Source organism: Macrotis lagotis, chromosome 4 (genome assembly GCF_037893015.1).
Source record: "Macrotis lagotis isolate mMagLag1 chromosome 4, bilby.v1.9.chrom.fasta, whole genome shotgun sequence".
Classification (NCBI taxonomy): Eukaryota; Metazoa; Chordata; class Mammalia; order Peramelemorphia; family Peramelidae; genus Macrotis; species Macrotis lagotis.
In genome coordinates, this window is record NC_133661.1 from 52,251,964 (window position 1) to 52,277,852 (window position 25,889).

Sequence of the window (25,889 nt, forward strand, 5' to 3'; positions counted from 1 at the left end):
CCAGAAAGACAGGCAAGGAGATGGCATTCCATTACTTGGAATTACCAGCTGTAGGGGTTTACATCAGGCCATGTTAACTGACTTCCCTGGAAATATGTAAGTGCCCCTCCACCCCTGAGATAAAAAAGGAGACTTTTCTCCCTTGAAAGAGCCCTGGATGGGCGGCTAGGTGGTGTAGTGGATAAAACACTGGCCTTGGAGTCAGGAGTACCTGGGTTCAAATCCGGTCTCAGACACTTAATAATTACCTAGCTGTGTGGCCTTGGGCAAGCCACTTAACCCCGTTTGCCTTGCAAAAACCTTAAAAAAAAACAGCCCTGGTTCTGGAACAAGAAGACCCAAGTTCAAATCCCAATTCCATCCCTTAATACCTTGTCTCTTGACTTTACCTTCCTCCTCTAAAGATTCCTTCTACCTCTAAGTTTATGAATTCACCAACCTTAAGTCTTATATTTATTCCCATTGCTTGAAGGAATGTTTCTACTTACTGATCAGCCTTACTATATCCCAGAGCCTGGCAATTCTGTCTTCACAGCCCCCAGCACACCTGATTTCTGTGTCTGCCCAGTGGCATGCCTGATACATCATTAGCTAGCTGGGGTGTATGTGGCTAGAAGCAGTCATTCTGGAGAGGAGAGCATAATTTTTCTTTCTTTTTCTTAGAAAGATTTTATTTATTTTGAGTTTTACAATTTTTCCCCTAATCTTGCTTTCTCCCCCATACCCCTCACAGAAAGCAGTCTGTTAGTCTTTACATTGTTTCCATGGTATACATTGAATGTGATGAAAGAGAAATCATATCCTTAGGGGGAAAAAATAAAGTATAAGAGATAGCAAAATTGCATAATAAGATAACAGGTGAGAGCATGATTTTTCAAATTGATTAGGCTTTGGTGTCTGCTTCTGTTGTACAAGGCAAGGATGGATGTTAATAAGGATAAGGTTAGTCTATTCATTCAAGAGAGAGAGAGTAGGTCCTTCCATCAGACAGACATTCATGTACCCATTTTCCAAGTTTAAATAATAAGACTTTATTAATCCAGCATGTTTGAAAGGAGGGAAATGCACTTCAAAGACTAGAACAAATAGGTACCAGTTCTTATTTTATCAACAGGGAAACTAAAAGACAAAAAGTTGAATGATTTACCCAAGATTCCCTATTGACTTAGTGGTCAGTCCAAGGTGACACAGAGGGAAGGAGGAGGAAGTCATGGCTTCAGAGAAGGTTGGTCATCTCTGGAGGATCCATCCCAAGGAGGGCCAATGAATCAGACCTACAGAGAACTCAGTTCTACTGAATACTTGGAATCCAGCTCCAGATCTCACTCAGACTTGATATGAGTGTTTGTTCTCATCTCTTTCCTCCCCAAGTGAATTCCCAAAGTGACAGTCACCCATTCCCTCTTACTTCTAGAAGAGCCAGTAGGAGCAGTTGGAGGCAAGCTGTACTCCTCCAAGTATGGTTTAGAACATCCTAAGCATTTCACCTTCCCAGAGGCTGACACATAGTTATTGATAGACCAGGATGGAGAGGTGGCTGTTTCCTTCACCTGGGTGATCATGTTCCAGAAAAAGGAGGAGTTAGAGAATGAACCATAATTGGTACCAATGGCCCACATCCCTTTGCAACTTTTAAGCCTTGTCTCCTGACCCTCAAGTTGGAACAGAGTGTTATACATTCTTCATTTTTCATCACAAAATAAATGTAGGTACCACTTGGGAGTAGGGGTGAGGGGAGGAAGCAAGATCTACCATTGCAAAACAGGATGATGAAAAAGAGCTGGTATTTTGTTCTCAATACTTGGTGGACATGGATTTGAATATTGTATCAGATGAGTGAATTTTCTGGTGCAGGGGCTAAGAATGATCTAGGTTTCCTGAAAGCTCTATATGACCTGGTTCCCATGGACACACTGATGGGTGAGTATGTCTGAGTAACTTGCCTTGGTGTGCTCAACAACAGCACTTCTAGATAATGGAATTAGTTAACTAATTGTCCATAAGGAGGATATTACTCAAAATCCAACTTTCCTCTGCTAGGTTACAGCCTACCTCTAATTTCTATATATTCTTGCATTTTATATTTTTTTTGACCTGGACTTGTGGTTTTACAATAGGGCTTAGTTATTTGAGGTTGATAGATGTTTAATAAGTGCATGCTGAATGAGAGAGGGGAAAATATCATCTGAATTGGGAATTCCTGGTATAGAAACTCTCTCCCCTAAGATATCTGGGACACTGAAAAATTGTCACTACCAGAACCCAGGGCTTCTAGACTTTGAGAATGGTCCCCTATCAACTATGTCACACTACCTCTCATATGGCCCTGGGTATTTTCAGATTAAATTCATATATAAAGCAATCTTCAGATTCTTTTCTCATCCAGTTAATAATAAAAACTAATTACTCACTGTGCATTTACATTCTTCTTTTTTGACCATAGAAGAAGGGGTTGAATGAGGAAGGGATTTAAGGAGAAGCTTAAGGTCTGCAGAGAAACTAGGGTGTTGCCCATTATTACTACGGGACAGTAACACACTTTTCCTTTCTCCCAAACCTATTACACTCCTTCAAGCTAAGTAGAAATTAAAGGGCTGGGCAGAGGCAGTAATGGGGCAGAATCTTTTCCTTTAGGAAATGAGAGTGACTAGTGACATTTCCTAATCAGAGCTCAGGTGTCATTTACAGCTGCTAACAACACCTCGTCCTGCGACCCATCACTTTCTGACACTGTGCCAGCAACAGGCTCTGAAAGGGGCCCCTTAACACATCTGAAGACACCCCTACCTGATTGATCCTGACGCCTTCTTATTGAAGGAGTGCCTCCAGACACATCTGCTGAGATCATGATTAGATATAAATATATGACAGTCTCCAACTTACTCCCCCTCTGACGAGCACCAAACACTGCTCAGAAAGGGGAAAAGCAGAGAACACAAATCCCTTCTCACTCAAATCCAGCCATCCCCCTGACCCCACTGGCGGACAGAAGGCTCCCTCCAAATGGTAATTAAAGCTGGTACTTCCTAGTCAACTATCCTGCTATGGAGCAAAGTCACCCAACCTTGGTAAGGATCAACCATGACAATTAAATTTAGGTGTCCTTCTTGATGGTGGTCAGAGAAGTGTGGTATAATAGATAGAAAGCCAGTCTGAGAATCAGGTCTAAATTGACTGTAAACTTGGGCAAGTCATGTCATTTCTGTGTCCTCAGGCAACCCTCTTAAGACTATAAGTGGCAGAATCAGTGTTTTTCTACACTAGAAGGAGTTGATCCACTGGAAGTTGCTTATACCAGTAAAATAGAGATCCAATTTCTTTTTTTAATGGTCAATGAAGTAACTGGGGTGAGTATGCTCTAGGGTCCCATAAGGCAACCAAAAGATAAGAGCATCTCAATATCCATTCCAGCCCCATATTCCATGGTTCTATGCTCAAGGAACATTTTGTATCCCCCAAAGGAGAACCCTGCTCCAACTCCCCATCTACAAGTTTGGATGCATCATTTTAGAAGATGTCAATAAGTTGGAATATGTCCGAAGAAGGGTGCCAGAAGCCTTTTCATATAAGAACTAATTGAAGGAACTGAAAAATATCAAGCTTGGAGAGGGAGAAGTCCAAGGAGAAAGGTCTCATTTTCAGATATTGGATGAGGAAGTGGACGTGTCCCATGTGACTATGTAGAGCAGAACTAGGAGCAGTAAGTGGGAGGCACAGGGAGGCAGGCCTCAACTCAGTAGAAAGGAGGTTGTTCAGCCTAACCTGGCTGCTGATCTAGTCACAGAGATGACCAACAGTGAAACAGGCTGACTCATGAAGAACCAAGTTCCCCATCACTGGAAGGAAGCAAACAGAAGACCAGATAATCTTACATAGAAAAGTCTCTTCTATTTGATGAGAAATGGGCTGCAATCTTTGACTCATATGGTTCTTTTAGATCCCAAAAGCTGGAAAAGTATTGGAGTATACACAGGGAAGCATAGTCTTTGAATCCTTTTTGTCAGTCTTACAGGAACAACTTTCAGGACCTCATGGAAGCATTTTTCTGCCACCCTCGGGGACCCTGGAGCAAGATTCTTTTATTGGTGGAGATAATGTGTACATGGGGTAGTGAATGGGTAGCCAAAAAGACATGGGTTCAGATTCTACCTCTCCAGCATGTAATTGTTATTTTTCAATCATTTTAGGTGGTGTTCAACTCTGTGACCCCTTTTGGGGTTCACTTGGCAAAGTTATTGGAGGGGTTTGCCTTTTCCTTGTCTAGCTCATTTTGCATATGAGAAAACTGAGGGAAACAGGTCTAAGGAACTTGATCAGGGTCACACAACTAGTAATTATCTGAGATCAGTCTTGAAACCAGGTCTTTCTGACTCCATGTTTGACTCTTGATCCATTGTGCCACCTAGTTGCCCCATACTCACTGACTGACCCAGAGGAAGAACAACTTAACTTCTCAGTGTTCTAAGGAACATCGAGCTTCAGTAAAAGTGCTGACCTACATTGCTCAAGGGAGTCTCCAAATCTGGGAGTTCTCTGTCCCAATGAAATCCTAGGTGAAGTCCCAATCCTCTGTTAGACAATTACATAAGGTAAATACAAAGTGACAGGGGAGGCTAGAGGGAGGACCCTAGTGATGTGTTTGATCAGCTTAATTTGAGAGATGGCATGAGCCAAGCTCTGAAGGATCCAGAGTCCCAGATAGGAAGGAGAGCCTGTGCAAAGACTGTGAAGTGGGAAACGTAGTTTGGGTGATACTAAGCAAGCCAGTTTGGTTGGGGAAAGGAGGATACAAAAGGGATTCATGGGAAAAAATAGTTTGGAAAAGGAGACAGGGATCATAATGTGAAGGGCTTTAAATAACAGACAGTGGAATTATTATTTGATCCTATAAGCAATAGAGAAAAGAAGTAAGCACTTATAAAGTGCCTACTGTATACCAGGCAAGCACTATACTAAGGGCTTTATAAATATTATTTCATTTGATCTCAGAATGAGAAACCACTGGAACTTTTGGAGAGGGAAAATGGCCTGGTAGTATGGTGCAATAATAAAATCAATCTGACAACTGTGTAGAGGATGAGCAGAGAAGGAAGAAAGATCTCAGGTCTCATTTCCATTCCTGAAAATAAAGGCATTTGAATATTGTAGACAGATAGATGATTGATGTTTGTCTTTTGTTCTCAAAGAAAACCATGACATCAGAGAGGTGATGCCATGACAAGGATATGAATTGGATTGAGTGAGGGAGTTCTGTGCTATCACCAGTCTCACTTTCTCCTCCAGAGCCATCTGGGTCCAGTGGTCAGATATGGATCAGAACAAGATGACTCTAGATACATGAAAGACCTTGGCCTTTTAAAGCTAGGTCTTTCCAAAAGGAAAAGACAGACCATTTCTTTTATTCTCTCTCTTAGAACCTTGGAGCATGTGCCTTCTGACAGGAGAACAGAGTCCTATAGGGAGCTAAGTTTGACCACTTTTAGTCATCCCTCAGCATCCTTATGAGAAGTAAGGGTGCAGCAAAGGGTCATCCTAGGAGATCACTCCATTGTCCCTAAACCGGCTCCATTGTCCCTAAACCATCCACACTGGAGTGGCCAAGAATAAACGCATGAGAGCAGGCTCTTTATTGATGATACAGAAGACCCACTTTGCCTCTAGGCTTTCCTATATGTTAAGGAGGCTTCGGTCCCACCAGCCCCTCTGCCAGATTCAAACCTTTGATAACTTCTCCCTCCTCCTTCAATCAAGCTAACCTCACCAGCTGCAGACTGCCAGCTCCCCTCTCCTTCCCCCCAGAGAGGGATTCCAACTGATTAGTGCTCCAGCTGCACAACAAGATATGCCTGGCATTGCCAGCATAATTACCTCCTTTCTGGGAAACTCATCCTCTTCCCTTCCCCATGTTACATCCATTGCCTTGCCTGTTGGTGGGCCAGGAAGGAGACAGAAGAAGAGAGAGTCAAATAGAAACTTGTTCTTTAAACCAGATTCTTGCTTTATATGGGAAGTACTGACTCCTAATATAGCATGTCCCTCTGTAGTCTGTACCATTGGTCAGGAAAGTTCTTTGTCCCAGGACCCAAAGGGCTCCATCTTCTGCAGTCTGAGGGCTTCATCTCTTCTGCAAGAATAAAAAGGAGCTGATGGGCATAACAAGGGCATGAGGAGAGCATCCTGGGCAGGAGGAAAAAGGAGACCTCCTTGCCCTTCCTGGGAGATACTTGACTTGTGCTGGTCCCCACTCATCCTTACCTCTGCCCAGACTACTCTTGAGAATTAAATTGGAGTCCTTTGTGGAATAGAGCCTTCCCCAGTAATCCTTAGCTTTTGAGACTCAAACATGTTGGATCTTGGTTAGAAGAAATCTCTGAGTCAAACAATGACTTTGAACTGTTTTCAGAACTCTACCTTGAAGCTAAGAGGCTGCCTGGAAGGATGGGTAGAATGTTGCATCTTCAATACCCAAGAAATGGTTTTTCAAAGGAAAGTTAGGAGGACTGGAATGGATTTTCCAAAATATATTGCCCCTTCACCAAAGGGATCTCTAAGGCAAATCCTTACTTTGCTTATTGGGTACATCCTGCTAACCTGATTGCAGTTCTCCAGTTGGTCCCTGGATAGACTTTCCAGGAGGAAACAAATGACCACATCCAAAATCTATATCTGGAATGAGACAGCAGAGTCTAAGGATCCTCACTTTTTCTTGTACCTTTTCTAAGGGTAGAAGGGTTGAGTTAGGGGTAGATGAGGTCATGGAGGAAGTGGGCTTCCCAGTAGATTAGCTTTGGAGAAGGTTACCCCACCCACACTTGTTTTCCATCCCTCCAAGGGAATCTAGATCTGGGACAGGAACAAGTGGCCTCCAGCCTCTCACTCTACCATGTCACATCTTAGTTGATTCCATTAAACCCCATTCCCGATCCGGCAGGGGCTGGTGGAAGGCCGGGCCAGGGTGCTGAGAACCAGGTCTGCCACGTCGGAAGCTGTGAATAGACTGGCGCAAGGAGCCAAGGCGCTTCCAGAATCGGAGCTGGGGCTCGCTGGGTGAATCCGGGTGATAGGGCATGCATTCGTGAGGGCTATGGCGGGATGGGTCCATGGCTGCTGGTTTGCAGAGAGTGACAAAAATCAGGAAAGTTGCCAGCAGAAGGAAGATGCAGGCCAGAGCAATGAAGATGGACAGGGGCTGTGGAATCTCCCCTGGGGGCAAAGAGCTGGGTGGAGCAAGGTCAACAGAGCTTGTGTTGGTCAAGAAAACCAGGCTGAGGGTTGAGGAGCTCTTGTGGTCAGGTTCCTCAGTGCTCATCTCTCCTGTAATACACATATAATAGGCTTAGAAACCATCCTTTACCATCTTGTTTGAGTTTCATGACAATCCTATGGGGAAAGTACTATGGGCATCATGCCAAATGACATGCCCAAGGTAAAGCAGTCATAAAGTTTCAGTCCCAACATTATCCATTCTTCTGCATTCTTTCCTCTAAAGTTCCAGGGGAAAGGGCTGGCCTTGGGGTGTAGAGGACACAGAATCCTTTATAGAATCTGGGCTTTTTTAAAAAAATCATTTCTTGTGGCCTGGAAGAAAAAGTCCTAGACTGGAAATCCTGAGATCTAATCCTTGCCCAACTAGCAACTGCATGATCTTAAATGTCATTATTCAGCTCAAAATCTGTTTCTTCTTTACAAAATGAGAAAAATCATCTCTCCTTCCTTCCACCTTTCCTCCCTTTCTTCCTCTCTTCATTCCTTCTCCCCTCCCTCCTTTCACCCTGTTTTTTTTCCTTCTCTCCCTCTCCTTTGCCTCCTTCCCATTCTTCCTCATTCTCTCTCTCTCTCTCTCTACCTTCCATTCTTCCTCCCTCCCTTCCTTCCTCTCTCTCTTTCCCTTCCTTCTTTCTGTTTTTCCTTCTTTCCTTCCTTCCTTCTTTTCTTCCTTTCCTCCCTCCTGGCCTCCCTCCTTCTTTACCTTCCTCTTTTCTTCCCTCCTTCCTCTCTCCCTTCCCTTGCTTCTTTCCTCCCTTCCTTTCTTCTTTTCATAATAAGGATTTGGGGAGGGGGGTACATTTTAGGGTTTTGTTTTTTTCTTTCTTTTGCCTTATAATTGTATTAGTATGTACAGACCCTGACTGCTAACTGCCCATTCATCATCTTAGACCAGAAGTCAGGTGACTTGTCTAAGATCACATAACCAGTTTTTGGCAGAGACAGGTGTCCTGACACAGAGGTTGACTCTCTACCCACCATATCACAATGCTTCTGTTCTGAACAAAGGCACTATGTATAAAGACAAAACAAAATCACGGATGTGAAAATAGCCAGGTAGCAATCAGGTTAGTTGGTAGCCATTCCCCAGAAGGGACAGATCTGTGAAGATGAATGAGAAATAATAGGCTCATCTCAACTGCCCTTGTTCAGGAGGGGAAGCTGGAACCTCCCCAAATTAATTTCTTTTTGACTTTGAAGGCTGTCATATTTTAAGGACAATGGATTCATTTCATCAATGATACTTATCTTGAGCAATATAAGTCAGCAAATATTAAATGGTCCTCATTTTCACCTACTTTTATAGGGGATAAGCCAGGGTAGTGCCAGACTCAGTTCAGTTGGGGGGATTTTTTATAATTTATAATTGTTCATAGAGTTTATAAACCATGATAGCTATCATATTAATGAGTCCTAATAATTAAAATAGCAGCCCAGTTCCCCTACCCCTCTCTTCTCCCTGCCACTGTCCTATCCATCCTCAGCACTCACCAGTCATAGCAGAAGCAAGCTTTGGGTCTCTGCTTCTCCTTTCTCAGTCCTGCCTGTGACTTTCAATGCCCATCCAAAGGGAGGATGGCAGAGAGCATCCTGACCCTCTTCCTTCTGATCATTTCTGGGCAATGGCTCAGCTCTGCCAACTCAAACCCTGTGGAAATTCTGATGTCTGTCTAGTAATTCAGTGGCCTCCACCTCACAGGCAGCAAGCCCAGGTCTGGTCTCATTTCAAATCCTGGCTTGTTACTACTCATTTCTAGGAGAGAAGGGAGTCCAGCAGTTTTTCTTGAAGCCTAAGAGAAAGTAGACTTTCCCTCATTTACATCCTCGAGAGGACATAGAGGAAGGTGGAAGGCTGATGGTCTTTTCCCAAGGGTAGTATCTGCAAGCTTTGCTAATTTGGACTGACTTGGAAGAAAGCCTGTTTGAGTTAAGGAAAAATCTAAAATGTCTGAAGTAATATTATTGTATTACCATTAAGACCCTGGGAAGCAGCATTCATGGTGATGCTGCCCCTCCAATCTGACTTCCCCAAGAGAGTATCTCTGAATAAGAGATCCTTGTTGGAGACCCCTCTGCTTTAGTTAATAACTCCTAATACTTTTTAATTAGAGGCAATGGAGAGTAAATAAATAAACTGATGTCACTGGACCTGGGTTTAAATCTCATCTCTTCTTATCTGTATGACCTTGGACAAGTCACTTTTCTTGTCCTCACTTTCCTTGCCTATAAAATGAGGGGATTGGAATAGTTGACTTGTATGATTCCTTCCAGTTATCTATGATCCACATACCCATATGAGGTTAGTAATGCCAGAATTTAATGAAGATCTAAAAATCACTTGTAATTTGTGAAATGCTTAAATAATTGTTCACATTTATATATCTGAAAGCATTTGCCTTGAAATGACCCTGTGAGCACAATAGAACAAGGATTTTTAACCCCCCCCCATTTAACATATGAGGAAACTGAGACTGAGAGAAGTCAAGTGATTTGCTCAGCTCACATACTGAGAGACAGAGAGACAGAGAGAGACTGAGACAGGAGAGAGACTGAGACAGAAACAGAGAGAGGGAGAGGGAGACAAGGAGAGGGTGGGGAGAAGGAGTGGGTGGGGGAAGGAGAAAGAAAGAGGGAGAGAAAGAGAGAGAGACAGACAGAGACAGACAGAGAGAGAGAGAGAGAGGAGAGACAGAGAGATGGAGAGATAGAGAGGCAGGTAGTGGATAGAGCACCAGCCCTGGAATAAGGAGAAACTGAGTTCAATCCAATCTCAGACACTTAATAGTAGTGTGTCCTTGGGCAAGTCACTTAACTCATTGCCTCACCAGGGGGGGGGGGAGAGATGAGAATGCAGATTTTCAGATGCCCCATCTCCTGTACCACATTGCTGAAAAATGCAAAACCACTTTCTCCTAGAGATTCTAAGGGGTCTGGACTGCAGATCCCCTCTATTCATTGCTGCAGTTGTCCATTACCAGTATCCTGGAGACAGAACACTGGAAGAGAGGGAAGCTGCCATCAAGTGGTGAATGGGGGGGGCAGTCTCAGGGGGCAGCAGGTCTGAGAGTCACTTGGAAGGTATCACCAGAAGAGGCCATCTCTGAGCAAACCCACTGGGCAGTTGGATTCTCTAGACTAGCTTCCTTTCCTGGTAACTTCCCTAAGTGAATTTGCTGGAAACTCCCAGTTTCCAGGCCTTCTTCCAGAGATGCTATTTAACCAAATGCATTCGGAGAAAATGAAGCAGACTGAATATTTGTGCCAGAAAGAAGGGACACGTGATTTTGATTGCCCCAGATCTGGGGCCACCACACAGCTTCTCTGAATTTTGCAGTAACCCTCTGCAAAGGGGTGATAACTGGGCTCCCCTCTGCCCCCCACCCCAGAGAAGCCAGGAATCAATCCATTCTTCATGTCCCCCTAAGCTCTTATGGTTCTTTCTGGGGAGAAGGGGGTACCAAGAACTGACCTCTTCTCTGTGTATTCAGCTGAAAGACTTCTTGGGAGGATGCAGCCCCGTCCTGGTTACTCTACAGGGACAGAGGTTCCTCAGTTGTCCCTGAAGTTGGATGGCCAGTCTCTCCTCCCTGGTGACTTTTTCTCGGGTCTCTGGACGAAGCTGTTGAGTTTTAGCTATCCAGGTCCTGCTCTGTCTTGAGCTTTCAATTTGCTTTTGTCCCCCTACAGACAATCAGTCCCAAGGAGTGGGATAAAGTGTGCCTCCCCCCACCCTCTCTTCTCCCCTCCCTTTAGTTGGTCCTGACTTTGGGGGAAGGGAAGAAGAAGAGGGGATGGGCAAGGGGTAGAGATGGCAACTGAGATGTGGAAAGAAGTTCCCCAAACCAGCCTGGGAGCTCTCAGGTCCCCCAACCTAGAGGAATATCCTGATTTCCCTCATTCCCTTGGGGGGGCCAGTGGTAGTGGCCCAGATAGGGTGGAGAGCAGGTTTGTGGAGGGGAGAAGGTCAGAATGGAGCCAGAATTAGCTCTTTTCTCAGTCTGTCAAGACCTCCCAATGCTCTCACCTTCCCCTGGTGAAAGTTTGAATGGTACAGTCTGTTTCTGACTATTCAGAGCCTGCCAGCCTCCAGGTTACTGAGGGAGTGGACCATGAGGACCATGGGAAGGCGGGGGGAGAGAGGGAGGGAAAGAGGGAGACTGGACGTGGGCCCCTTTCCCCTGGGTTACAAGCTGCTTCTTTTGCCTCCCAGTATCCCACAGCATCTCTCTGCTCTCTCTCTCTCCCCTGCCCTCCCCCCACTCTTCTTTGAGCATAAACCTTTCCTTGTATTTTTTTTTCCTTCTTTGCCCCCTGGCCTCCCAGTAGAAGGAGTCATACAGAATGTCCTGTCCAAGGCAACTGACAGGCAGAGGAGATGGTGTTTGAAGGCATTGAAGTTGATGTCCTTACAATCTGGGTGGCCCATTCCTGGGACCCTCCAAGCAGCGGCCATCCCTCCCCCTCTCTCCCACTCTCCATACACCACACACACGCATGCACACACACACACACACACACACACACACACACACACACACACACACACACACCATCCCTCCTCCCTGACTCTTCAGCCTCCTTTCAGAAGCCAGAATGCGGCAGCTGCCCCTAGCAACAGCTGGCTGCCTCAGAGAGTCATCAGGTTTTAGATGAGTTCTGAGCCTGTCCAACCAAGGGGGAGATACAATAATCACAACTAACATTTATCTGATGCTTTAAGGTAGGCAAAGCATTTTACATGAATTATTTGATCCTCACAACAATCTCGTGAAGCAGGGACCATTATCATTCCTGTTTTCCAGATGAGGAAACTGAGGCTGAGAATTCATTGTCTTGTATACGGTCACCTAGCTAATGTCTCAGGAAGGATCTGAACTCAAATTTTCCTGATTGCAAGTCATACTCTCTCTTTCCAACTGTCTCATTTTACTCAAATACTAAATAATATGAAATAAGGCTCCTTAGAAACTCCAGAACCTGGGGGAAAGCCCTTACAACACCTGCTCTGGTACTTAGCTCTGATTCTAACTGCGTCCCTACCTCCAACTTCTCATCAGCATCATCCCAGAGTCACACAAGCCATACTTTAAAGGAGTTTTGCCTTGAATGGGAATGTTGTTCAGGGATGTAACCAGCTGCAAGGCTGTTTAGAGATACATAACCAGTCTCAGGTATGGGCTTGGGAGAAGGTTCTGGATGGGGAGGAGGAGAGGTATCTGGATAACTCAGACCAGGCCCCCTCATCCTAAGTCAGCTCCCCTCCCACCATTACTATAGTTCTTACTTTATTCATATATCTCCCAGTCTTTTTAGACCTCACTCCCCTCTGTGATAAGACAGTACATTCTAGGTGCTTTAAAGGAGTTGAATACCGCCTTTGGGATTTTGAGAATTCAATTCAATAAATATCGAATACCCCCCAGGACTCCAAAGTCCCCCCAAAACACTTAAGATTTAAATACTTAAAGAAACACTTAACCACAAGAGCTTAAGTTCAACCAGAGGGAGAGGAGAGAACCACATCTACACCAATATATCTACTGCAAAAGAGAGGAGAGGGGGAGAGGAAAACAGCCAACTAATGAGGAACTGGGAAAGGCTTTGTGATGGAGGAGGCAACTGAACTTTAGGGTTTTAAGAGGTGATTACTGTACTTCCGTGGACCTCAGTTTATCCATTAATAAAATAAGATAAATGCATTCATCTCCTAATTCATAAATCTAAATTTATGATCCTTTGTCTTAGAGTACAGGGATTGGCATCCCCAACTTGGCTCTGTGAGGTGAGGCAGAAGGGAGAGTTATTGGCAGGTAAATTGAAGTTGCCCCAAAGAACAAGGTCTTCAATTTTTCCTGGGTCTGATTTTAAACCTTTTTTAAATTCTTTTTTTTTAAAGTTTTATTTATTTAGGGCAATGGGGTTAAGAGTGACTTGCCCAGTCACACAGCCAGGCAATTATTAAGTGTCTGAGGTCAGATTTGAACTCAGTCCTCCTGACTCCAGAGTCGGTGCTCTATCCACTGCACCACTTAGCTGCTCCCTGGGTCCAATTTTAGATGGGGGAAATAGCAGATGACCCTGGAAAGTATCTAGTAATGAAGTACTGTGGGAATTTTCCCAATCTATAGGTTTCAGCCTCAACAGGCTGCATGACCAGAAAGGTAAGCAATAATTGCACCCATTTTCAAGCTAGGAATGAGGTAGACAAGACCTTATAGCAAAAGGGAGGTCTCTGGTCAGGGGAGTCCTGCAGTGTATGTCAGAGGCACCAGGTGGAACCACTGGACTACATTTCCTCCCAGGGCAGAGGAATTGTCCCAATCCTTCTGTTGATTTGCTCAAGGTCTTCGAGCTGATGGAACTTCCCATTTCCTTCTTCTCATCCCCCAACCCTTCCTGTTGAGTATTCAAGACTTCCTGGGGAGGCTGAGAGGGAAGAGGAGGGGAAGGGAGTGCAGTCAGTCAGGGAGATAGGGCATCTCCTGCTCTTGTAGAAACTAGGAGGTTACCTTGGGGGGGGCTTCGTGAACAAAGGAAACTAAGTGCCTCTAAAGCCTATCTGGAAAAAAACAGAGTAGATCCCATACACCTCTACCTCCAGCATTCTGAGACACTGGGATATTCCCTTATTATCCTAGGCCAGGATGCTCAAAACATGAACATCTCAAAACCCTGCTGTCAGATTACTTCCAGGATGTGTGGGTGTGGTCCACCAAGGACAATCAAAAGCCTCTCACTTGATTTTGTTCATTATTATGATGGGCAGGAAAAGTCATCAATCCCCTTTAACCAATCTTCAAAATGACAAACCTCAAGATTTAGCTAGAATAGTTCTTAAAACCCAGACAGAGCCTCCCATTAATAAACCCATAGTCATCAAATTAAACCCTAAAGACATCTTCTGGTCCAAATGTCTCATTGGAGAGATGAGAAAACACAGAACTAAGAGGAAATAGTAGACCTGAGATTCGAACTCAGTTCTTCTGAATCCTAACCCAGCACATTTCCTTTACTCAATGGATTCTAAGGTCAGTTGTGTATTCACATCTGGCATTCAAGAAGCCTAATCACTGGGAGTATGAGGAATAGTAAGCCCCGGAGAAGGAAAAGTGACTTATACACAGTAACAGAGAAAGATTCATTCAACATAATAGAGATGGAGAATCAGTTTTGAAACTAGGAAGATTTGGGTTTGAGACCCGCCTCTGGCCCTCCCTGGCTGTTTGACCCAAGTCAGATCATTTAAGGTCTGTCTCTAGGTCACTCTCCAAGACTATAAACTGCACCGAAGGTACTGACCTACTTTGGGAGGGGAAAATTTCTTGCCAAAGAGTTCTCTAGACCAATGAAATCACAGTTCTAGTCCTATCTCTATGTGACAAGCCCTGGATATGCAAAGACAAAAAGTAAACAGGCCCTGCATATTAAAAGTATTTCCTAACCTGCTCATATTTAATTTCTCTGGATAAATTCTCTATGTTGTTGAGTTTTCTTGGCAAAAGGTAATGCAGTAGTTTACCATTTCCTTTTTCCAATTAATAGTATTAAGTGGGGGTGGCTAGGCGGTGCAGTGGATAGAGCACCGGTCCTGGAATCAGGAGGACCTGGGTTCAAATCTGGTCTCAGACACTTAATAATTACCTAACTGTGTGGCCTTGGGCAAGCCACTTAACCCCATTTGCCTTGCAAAAAAAAAACTAAAAAAAAATAGTATTAAGTGATTTGCCCAGGGTCACAAAACAGCTAGTATCTAAGATCTGATTTGAACTCAGGTCCTCCCGACTGCTGGATCAAGTTCTATCCACTGCATCCCCTAGCTACCCTATTAAGTCTCTATATTTCTTCTCTGAAGTTATTTCTCCTTTTTGTGTGAATCAATAATATCTACATTTCCTGTAGAAGAGGAGGGTAATATCTTGATTTGCCAGTGAGTTGGAGGCAGAGCTGTGCAGTCATCAGCCTCACTCTCTTCTCCAGAATCATCAAAGTCCATGGCTAGACATAGATCAAGAAACTGGAGATGGTCATGGATACAATGGAAGACCCTGGCCATTTTAAGCTAAGGTCTTTCCCAGGTTTCAGTTTGTCTGAGGCAATGCCCATTCGATAATTAGAGACTAGGTGAGCATTGATCCAAAAAACAGTCTAGTTTGCCTTTATAAAAGAATCCATCTGAGAGTTTCTTCTCTATATACTCTGTAAATTCTTGTTTTCCCCATTTGAATATAAGCTCCCTGAAGACAGGGGTTGTTTCGGTCTTTATATTCATAAAAAGCCTTTATATGAGGCCTAATTCAGCTAAAGGCATAAATACCTATTCATTGATTCTAGGCATCCCTTGTCTCTGCTCTTACTGCCTTGAGAAAGAATAGATTTCCCCCATTTCTGGATTGAGATTAGATGAATATTTATCAAGGATACTGCTGATTTCTGTACTTATGGATTAGGACAGATTCCCATTATGGATGAATCTGTGTCTTTTCTGGTATCAAGGGCCTTTGTGTATAATGGGGCTATTGGTAACCATGAGAGCCTTGTGGACAGTCTGTGGGAATGAGTCCCAAATTTTCTGGATCAAGCAAAGTGAGCAATAACTTCAAAGTTAGCAATAATCCTTCATTCAGCAACCAAATGCATGAAAGGATGCATGGTTCTTCACACAGGTAAATCTGAGCAAGTTAATAGCAATGATAAGGTTTTGGTGATTTTCTCTTATAAGGACAAAGCATGCAAGTTAAAAGAATATTAGGCTGAATATCAAGACACCAGGGTTCCAAATCTGCCTGATACTAAGAGCAAGTCACTTTGCCCCTGTAAGTCTCAGATATCTCTTCTTTATACCTCTCTGAGGTATAGGATTATCCTGAGGCTCAAAAGAGGTTAATATATAAAAAAGCAAACTTTAAAGTTGAAAGTTGAAATAAACACAGAATATTAGCCTAGAGAGAAATTCATTTTAGGAGGTCCTTAAACTTGGATGAAAAAAAATTTACAACTTCATTTTCACTAACCTTTGGTATTCTTTGGAATCACACGTATTTTGTTTAACACATTTTAAAAACATCATTCTGAAAAGAGACCCACAGGTCTAACCAGACTTCCAAAGGGAATCTTGATATAAAAAGTGATTAATAAATCCTGCTTTCAAGTATTATATAACTGTTATTAATCATAGTAATTATGCTTTCTGTGACTCTGGGTCTCAGCTCACTCTTCTGTAAAATGAGAGGGTAGACTAGAGGATCCTTTATTTCCTTCCAGTTTATCATATATCAGTTAGTAAGAGTGATATGTGACAACAAACCTGGGAGGAAGGATCTGTGATTTCATCTGCAGGGAGACCTCCCAATGTAGAAATTCCATCTACCCTGTCTAGAACACAATAGGTAAGTCCTAGGGAGTTGTTTGAAGAACATAGTGGTTAAGTGAATAGCCCAGGGACACACCTGCTAAGTGTCACAGGGGAATAGCAAACTCAACTTCTTTTGGTTCCAAGTTCAGCAGTCTACCCATTATGCCAATGCTGCCACCTGTAAGGTAAACATTCATATTTCTCCTTTTATTGCTCAGAAAAATGAAGCACAGAGCAGTGACTCAATTTTATTTTGTTAGAGTGTTGACACAGATCAGGATCTTATGAGGTCTAAAACATTTGGAGGGACCCTTCATGTTCTTCTAAAGCACCCCTTTTCCCACTACCTGTCTTCTCCCCTGATTCTACCTCCTTCCACACAGATGCCCCACATTAGTAGTAAGGGTTAAGAAGCAGCTAACTTAGAAACAGTTCAGAGCCTCCATTGTGTATTTGAGAGTTCGAGGTCCTAATTGATCAGCTATGATAGTATGAGATAAACTGAATGAATTTATCCTCAAACTCCCTCTTTGGACAGGTTCTAAATAAGGAAGGGGACCAATGGAGGTGGTAGAACAGGGAAGAAGGAATACCATAAGAGTAATTTCTTCTAGAATGGTCTAAATGAAAAGAATTAATGTGATCTTTCCTCCTCCAGCTGATGGCCACGGATGCAGATGAGGGAGATAATGGACGTGTGTGGTACCGCATCCTACATGGTAAGTGTTATAAACCCTTACTCCTGAAGGATTGCAATCATCATCCCCTGCTTTAGAACATTATTCCTCCTTCCAAAAGGTCCCTACCTTCCTCAGACTCCCTGTAGTCTATAGATAGCTATGAGAAAATTAGTGGAAGGGGAAGGGTAGTTGAGAGAAAAGGACAAGTTTTTCAATTTTATATATATATATATATATATATGTGTGTGTGTGTGTGTGTGTGTGTGTGTGTGTGTGTGTGTGTGCATGTGTGTATTATTGTGTGTGTATGTGTGTGTGTGTGTGTGTGTGTGTGTGTGTGGAGAAAGAGAAGAGAGAGAGAGAGAGAGAGAGAGAGAGAGAGAGAGAATTACATTTACAATTACAAATTGTATTTACAGAACCTTTGCACATAGTAAGCCCTTATTAAATTCTTAATTGATTGTTTGCTTTTTAATCCTTCCTGGGTCCTCTGAAGAACTGAAATTTTCAGTTTCATTCCCGCAACCTGAGCCTGAGAAATCTCAATTCAAGGGTCTCTGGAGAACTTTAAAGAAATGGAACCAGGGCGGCTAGGTGGCGTAGTGGATAAAGCACTGGACTTGGAGTCGGGAGTACCTGGGTTCAAATCTGGTCTCAGACACTTAATAATTACCTAGCTATGTGGCCTTGGGCAAGCCACTTAACCTGATTTGCCTTGCAAAAACCTAAAAAAAAAAGAAAGAATTGGAACCAGCATTTAGTTTTTCCCAGTGTTAAGAGTCCTGCAACCTCTGACTGTAAGGATACTATAACCTTTGATGTTTGCATACCCAGAAGAATAAATGCATTATCAAAGACACAGTCCTCTTTGACTTTATGACCTAATATATCATCATGACCAAAGCCATTTTGAAGTATTCCTTAAGGCTGCCTCCTCCACCACCCTTATGGTTTATAATATAACCGACTGCATGAGATCCAACCCTAACCCCAAAACACGCCTATAATGTAGGAGAATACAAGGGAGAAGACAATTGATCTAGTTAACTGACTGCCAGTTATGCTGCTTTGCCACAGAGAGGTCTCCACTGACTCTCTTGCTTTCCTTCAACCTTTAGACCTATTTTTAAAAAAAGGACCAGTTTAGAAACACCAGCCCAGAAACCGAAGTTAATTTTACTGTTATAGGATAATTTCAGGAAAGGATCCTGGAATTCAGGCCAGGATTAATAGTGAAAGACAGATTCCATTCTGATCATTAGTCCACCCACTCTACCTCCAACTCATCTTCCTTCCTGCCCTTTCTGGGAGGGTGTATGTGATTGAATTTTCTTACATGGAACTGAATCATATTAGCTCATATCAACAAGGACACTGCCATCCTTGCTCCATTTTGACATGGCGTATGGTTCTCAAGGTCTTGATGCCTGCCTGTCGGATGGCCACCTTTACTTGTATCCACTAAGCTACACAACTAAGTCCTATTTATCAACGCATCCATGCCTAGCATTCTTCTCACAATTTCTCCTTTTTGCTTTTCTCTTAAAGAACTCAACCATACTAATGTCTCCTTCTGGCCTTCAAGATCCTGCCAGGAGGGTCAGTCTGCCGGTTCCCAGATTTCTTTGATTTCCCTGCCTGGTCAGATGTTTGAATATCAGAGTCCTGTAGATTAACATCCCTGGGTTCTCCTCTTCATTGCAAGGTAGACATTAGTTGGTCACTAGTTCTAGCTGCTAAGCTAGGGGAAGAGCTAGTGCCTTACACAGCTCCAAAGTATGGATTTTGCTCCTTCCCCAGTTCTCTATCTAGTTCTCAAGTCTATGTTAACCAAGACCCAAATGATTCTCATACCCCTCTATCTTTCAGGGCAGTGGAATGTTTTCCTGATGTCCATCCTTTCTAGAACGTTCTCCTTTCTGCTGTGACCACTTCCTGGTGGAAGCTCCTTCTATAGAAGGGAACACTTCACTTTTTTGCTTACTGTAGTTAATATAATTTCCCAGAATTGAAAGTAATCTGTGTCCTGACCCCTGGTCCAATCAAGAACAATCATAACCCAAGGGAATCCTTTCCCTGTGACCAGTAGTCTTCCAACACTTTCCTCTTTCCTCCCTTAACGCACCACCTGGTCAGACTAGGGCACCCTTCCCCCCAAAATCCCAAACACCAGCCCTGGTGAACTTGGTGAAATTATATCCTAGAATAGCAAACACTCCTTTGGATGGTCTTTCTTTGGCTAGTCTTCGAGTTCTTCCTTCCTAGGGTTCCTCTCCTACAGTCCCTAGCACAGACTCATCAGCTCTACTGGTAATAAATAATGAAGGCTTCCATATTGAATGCGTAATTCATGGTGAGCCCAGTACTGTTCCCATCTCTGACTAATAGCAGTTCCAGTACACAGACTTGGTACTCTCCAGTTTCCCCAATGACTCAGTATATTCAAGATAATCCTAAATCCTCCCTCTCATCCTGTCTTCCAGTCAATCAGATGGTCATAGCCAAAAGAGCTGCCAATTCTCTAAGCACAGATTACCCTTCCAGATGGCCTCCCTGGAGGCCCATGAGACTGTCCTCTTAGTTGCTCCTCAAAATTGACCCTCCATCACCCAACTCCATGAAGTCTCCTGGCTGTCTCCCATACCTAGAATGCTCTCCCCCCTCATCTTCACTTCTTGCCTTTGCATCTTCTACAAGAAGCCTTTCCCAATCCCCCCTAATGTTTACACCTTCCTTCTATTAATTACCTCCTATAAGTGCCTTTTTTGTACATCATTGTTTGCATGTTGTCTTCCCCATTAGCTCCTTGAGGGTAAGTACTGTTTTTGCCTTTCTTTATATCTCTAGTCCTTAGCACTGTGTCTGGGACAGTTAATAATTAATAAATTTTTGCTGACTTGACTTGAATAATGCAAGTATTGCTATCCCCATTTTACAGATGGGTAAAGTGAGACACAGAATAGTTAAGAGTTTTGCCCAAAGCCACACATCTAAGAGTGTCAGAGCCAGCTCTCCTCTTGTGATCTAGGGCTCTGTTCATCATGCCTTACAACCCAGCTACTATAACTTCCCCAGGACCTTTGTTTCCAAACAGAATCAGAATATGTGCCAGAGACATCCTAACTGCTATAGGATTTATTTACAGATTCCTTCATTCCCTTTCTGGCCTTCCTACCCCACCCCCATGGTCTCAGTCCTTTCTCAAAAGTATCAGCTATGTTTTTGGTTGATCAGTATGTTTGTTTTCAGAGACACTGTGGCTAGAACTACCCTAGAAATCAGGGAGAATCCCACCTTAAACTCTTACTATCTGTGTGTCCCTAGACAAGTTATTCAACTTTCCTAAGCCTCAGTTTACTCACATGTAAAATGAAGGTAAGAAGAGCACCTACCTCACAACATGATCACAAAAATCAAATAAGAGCATGAAAATAATAAAATAAAATAAAGGTCTTTGGACTTGAAGGTATCTTGTAAACACCAAACCACTATTATATTTGCTTCTCTGTGCATCTCTCCAGGTAACCATGGAAACAACTTCAGGATTCATGTCAGCAGCGGGCTTCTTATGCGAGGTCCCCGACCCTTGGACCGAGAACGAAACTCCTCTCATGTGCTGGTGGTGGAAGCCTATAATTATGATCTAGGACCAATGAGGAGTTCTGTCAGGGTAAGACCACCTTCCTCATGATGAAGGTTCCTTGGTGAGGGGGTGGTGTTGCATAGTGGATATAGCCTTGGATTTGGAGGTGACCAGTTCTCAATTGCTGTGGGACCCTGGGGAAGTCACTTAAGAACCTCAGTCTCTTCTCTACTAAAAACTAAACTCTAATTTAAAAAAAAAAAAGAAGAAGAATACCCTTAAGGGAGTTTTCCTTACAAGTTAGTAAAGTAGTTTAAAAGTGTTATTTTAAGGGGGGGGGCAACTAGGTGGTACAGTGGATAGAGCACTGGCCTTGGAGTCAGGAGGACCTGAGTTCAAATCCCATCTCAGTCACTTAATAATTGCCCAGCTGTGTGGCCTTGGGCAAGCCACTTAACCCCATTGCCTTAAATAAATAAATAAAATTAAAAGTGATATTTAAATTCTATTTATTATTATTTATTCTTCTCGATTCCCCAAAATAAAGCATAACATTATTATTATTATTATTATTATCATTATTTAGAGACTGACTTTTCTATAATCTTTTTAAGGTTGTATTGACATTGCATTTGAATCTCTCAAGAAACCCTGCAAAGTAAGCACTACAAATATTATTATCCCTATTTTACATATTAAAAAACCTGAGGCAGGCAGAGGTGAAATGACTTGCCCAGGGTCATACTGCTAATAAGTCAAGGGGACAAAACACAAACCTATTTCTTCCTATTGAAGAATTCCTAATTCTCTATCTGCCATGCTGTATTATCTTTCTGAAGGATCAAGGAGGTCTCATCCATCTGTAACTTTAATGCCAAGGCCCATGTCAATGGAGTCTCGATCATGGGCTTGACCATAATAGGTTGAAGTGAGGGGCAAGGTATTGTAGGAGTCATGGCTGCTAGGCGATGCCATTGTATAGGGTCTGGAGTTCAAATCCAACCTCAAAAATTTACTTCCTATGTGTCCCTGAGTCACTTAAGCTCTCTTTGCCTCATCTGTTTTCCTGACCTATAAAATGGGGTTAATAATAGTACCTACCTCCCAGGGTTGTTGTAAAGATCAAATGAGAAAAATTAACTGTAAAGTGCTGAAGAAAGTGGCCCACAGTAGTCACTATACAAATTATCATTATTTATTATTATTATTATTATTATCATTATTGTTTCTATGTAGACTCTAGGGCTCTACTGACTGTCTTAGGTTCAACCTTATCTTCACCCTTTGTTTTGCCTTTGTCTCAGTTTCCCCAACAGTGAAAGGAGGGTACTGAGCTACTCATAGGGGAGCAGAGGTGGGAGAATGATAAAAATAGGTATCAATGTAAGTCAATAGATGTGGGAGATACCACTGACGTTCATAGCCTATATATCCTCACCTAAGCTCTCCCCTTCCCTCCTCAGCTCTTATTTGCCCCTCTAACCAAAAATCTAGGAAAAAGACATAAAATCAACATCCCTTCCCAATAATCAGCCCCAAATCATGAGCCCATGAAACTGAATGGGAGAGAGAGAGACGTCAGGCCAGTCCCTGAGCATGAGACTTAACTGAAAGTCTGCACTATAATCTAGCCCTTCACTGACCTGGCCCAGGCAGAGTCCAGGTCAAGTGTTTTGCCAAGGAAAGGAGGCCACACATCCTTCCTTTGGGTCATGTCGGTAGGTGTAACCCACATCTTCATGCCTTTCCAAGCAAAGCTAGAAAGGGGTATGGACCCTCTGTTTGATTTAGGAGATGTTCATTAGAATTTACAGATTCTATGAAATGAGTCTGAGGCACTTGTACAATCCCCTCTTCTTGGAGATGAAAAGGAGAGAAGTAAACAAAGAAAAAAACAAGGGCAGAAGATGAAAGAAAGGAGAACCAATAACACACTAGACAACACATTCTCCCTCCAAGGCTTCATGGATCTCCAGCCAAACCCCAAAGAAAGGAAAGGGTGGAAGAATAAGGAAAATATGGTTTCCTACCCACCAGCCATCACATTAGAGCCCCTTCCCCTGGGCTAGGGAGAGGAAGTGAGTCAAGCCAGAGAGGTAGTGAGTGGGAAGAAGATGGGAAAAGATGAGAAGGGGACCCTGTGGGGACTTTTGACCTGTGCTGATCGGGGCCCTTCTTAATGACTTCCTCACTGTACTCACCGGGCCTGCCTAGTGCCCACATCAGCAGCAAGAGTGGAAATAGTGAGCAGGGCCTGGATAGGAACCTGGGGGTGTGTCGGGGCAGACATCATCTTTTACAGACAATGTCCTAAGAGAACTAATTGTCATACCTCAGCCCCACCACAACAGCTTCACCCTGGAAAAAAGATGGGTCCCACTGTGGGTTTTAGGAGAAAACCTGTCAGTGATATCATCCTGTCCCCACCTGATGCTGAGTAGGCCATAAGCCTTCTCAGAGCAGTATGGTAGCTTCCCTCAGGTGGTCTCACCTTGGAAGTGGTCTGGAATAGGATCCCCATGACTGATAGTCACACACACACACACACACACTCCTCACATCATGACCTACTTGCATGTATCATAATATATAAGGACTGCCTCAAACGCCATCCATCCTAAAGTTGTTAGCATTTAAATCTGTTAGGGATATTGGAGTTATTTTATGCCAGTGTCTTCATTTTACAGATAAGTAAACTGAGGCCCAAAGAGTGAGCTGTTGGCGTCAGACAGGTGGCAAAGGCATATTCTAAAGCTAGGTCTTCTGACTCCAATTCCAGGGCCCTTTGTTCTATGCTGACTTTCTTAAAAGGAAAGCAGAGATAGGAATTTGACCTACTGTTACTGGTTAACTTAGAGTTATTTTTTTTAAGTTAATTAAATTTTTTTAATTAACAACAATTTATTTTCTCTCCCTCCCATTGAGAAGAAAAAGAAAATTTTTGTAACAAATATGCATAGTCAAGCAAAATAATTTCTTAAATTAAATTTCTTGAGAGTTATTTTCCCCAGCAGTAGGGATGGGTTTGTACTAAACCATCCTCATTCTCTCACGCAGTGCCTCTTATGACCTGTAAAATGTTTCTAAAGTGAGCAGTCAGTTTTAGAGCTACAACTCAGGACCTGGGAACCAATGGAATCTAACTACAGAAATATGGTGTCCACAACCTTAAGTCTTTTTTTTTTGGTAAGGCAATGGGGTTAAATGACTTTTCCAAGGTCACACAGCTAGGCAATTATTAAGTATCTGAGGTCTGATTTGAACTCAGGTCCTCCTGACTCCAGGGCTGGTGTTCTATCCACTGCACCACCTAGCTGCCCCAACACACCCTTAAGTCTATCAGCAAAGGTATAGTTTTATACATGCCCACACCAAGTCACTTAACCTTTCTGGGTCTCAGTTTCCACATCTGTAAAATGAGGAAGCTGAACCGCAGACCTCTGAGGTCTCTTTCTAGCTCCAGACCTCCTGAAACTACCTTTGCACACACATACACACACACACATGCACACACACACACACACACACACACACACACGGAGGTCAGACCTTCCCCTTCCAAGCTAGTCAAAAAAAGTTGGTCACCATTCTGTCGGCTGCCTTCTTGTCGCAGCTACCTGTTGAACAAGAGGTCTTCTGTGTTTCCTATGTTCATGTGACACCCCATCTGTTGGAAACCACACACCCTCCTGCATGATGTCTTCCTTTACGCCCCAGATAAAACTGGGAGGCCGCAAGGCTCCGCCAGACCCTCCTCCCTGCAGCCTTGCTCTTGTTTTGTCAACATCGGAGCCCTGGATTTTTTTAGGTTTTTCTGTTTCTCCCATGACCCTCGACCTGCAAGGCCATTCAAAGAGCAGACACAGGAGGGGCCGCCATGGTGATGGATGCGTGTTTACTTTCCACTAAGAGAGTTCCCCAAATTCCTCCATTCAGGACCCCAGCCCCACCCCCTTCCCCATCACAGCCTCCCCAGTTAAGTTGTTTGTAGCTACAAAATCAGGTTTCAACCTGGAAAGCAGCTGCATCCTGGCCTGGCTGTTCTTATTTGCATTTGGGGTCTGGGTTCTTGTGGTATAAAAGTTCTGCTAACACAGCATCCATTGCTGAGGGCAGGGGGCCCCCGAATAAGGGGAAACTGAGAAAGAGAGCTTCAGAAACAACATTCAACTTGTCTCTGCCCCCAAGCCGGGCAGCTGGTACCTCAGCCTTCCTTTTCTCAGGTCCCTCCCAGCTCTGGATTGGATCATTTTCTAGTATTTGTAGATTATTCATGGCAGTACAGGGGCCCGCCTCCTAACCCTCCCCCCCAGTTCAACATTCACATCCCTGGCTGCGTCAGGAGATGTGATCAGGCCAGAAGCTGGTGTGTGGGTAAGGGTGCCAGACGGTCAGACAGACAGAGAGAGGAAAAGAGAAAGAGATGAAGAGACAGAGACAGACAGATAGAAGAAAAGGGAGAGGAAAAGTCAGAGACAAAGAGATGGACAAAGAGACAGAGAAAGAGATAAAAGCAGAGACAGAGAAAAGATGAGACAAAGAGAGAGGAGAGAGAGAGAGAGAGAGAGAGAGAGAGAGAGAGAGAGAGAGAGAGAGAGAGAGAATCCCAAATAAAATGTAAATGATTTCAGAGGATCAGAGGATTCTAGGATTTAAGGCTAGAAAAGCTCTTAGGGCCAGCAGAGAGTGGACGCTTCCTGAAATCTCCGTTCTTCAGCAGTGGCCCTGGGGCGCTGCCCACAGCAGCCAAGGAGACCAAGAGCTATTGGGCAAGAGCTCTCTGAAGACTCCCCCATTCCTAGAAGGCCAGAATGTGTCCTTGCTGAAGCCTTGGGCGCATCCAAGCCCTGCTCCACTGGAAGCGTTCAGCTCATTGTCCTCACCAAGGGCATCCCCACCTCAGAGAATTAGAGTTTGGACCCCAGGGCGGGCCATGCCCTGTCACCTGGGCCACGTGTGGGCCTGCTGCCACAATCACCCTTACCAACTCCCTTACACGTTGGGGGAT

General features: G+C 43.6%; 2 protein-coding genes across 4 annotated transcripts in view; one reads left to right on the top strand and one right to left on the bottom strand.

Moving 5' to 3' along the window:
- Positions 1 to 25,889, top strand: part of CDH23 (cadherin related 23) — a 460,126-nt gene that overhangs the window by 301,888 nt on the left and 132,349 nt on the right. The window contains exons 25-26 of the mRNA XM_074232774.1: positions 17,277 to 17,337; positions 20,820 to 20,968. Of these exons, the coding sequence (XP_074088875.1) occupies positions 17,277 to 17,337; positions 20,820 to 20,968 (210 nt within the window). The remainder of the gene's footprint in view (positions 1 to 17,276; positions 17,338 to 20,819; positions 20,969 to 25,889) is intronic.
- C4H10orf105 (chromosome 4 C10orf105 homolog) overlaps positions 581 to 25,889 on the bottom strand; it is a 49,670-nt gene continuing 24,361 nt past the window's right edge. For 2 of the 3 annotated variants that reach the window (XM_074232779.1, XM_074232777.1), the window contains exon 3: positions 581 to 7,314. In XM_074232779.1, coding sequence (XP_074088880.1) covers positions 6,887 to 7,309 — 423 coding nt within the window. In that variant the 5' untranslated portion in view covers positions 7,310 to 7,314 and the 3' untranslated portion in view covers positions 581 to 6,886. Of the gene's footprint in view, positions 7,315 to 10,735; positions 10,876 to 25,889 lie in introns of all 3 variants that reach the window. The other variant, XM_074232778.1, reaches the window with a different exon arrangement.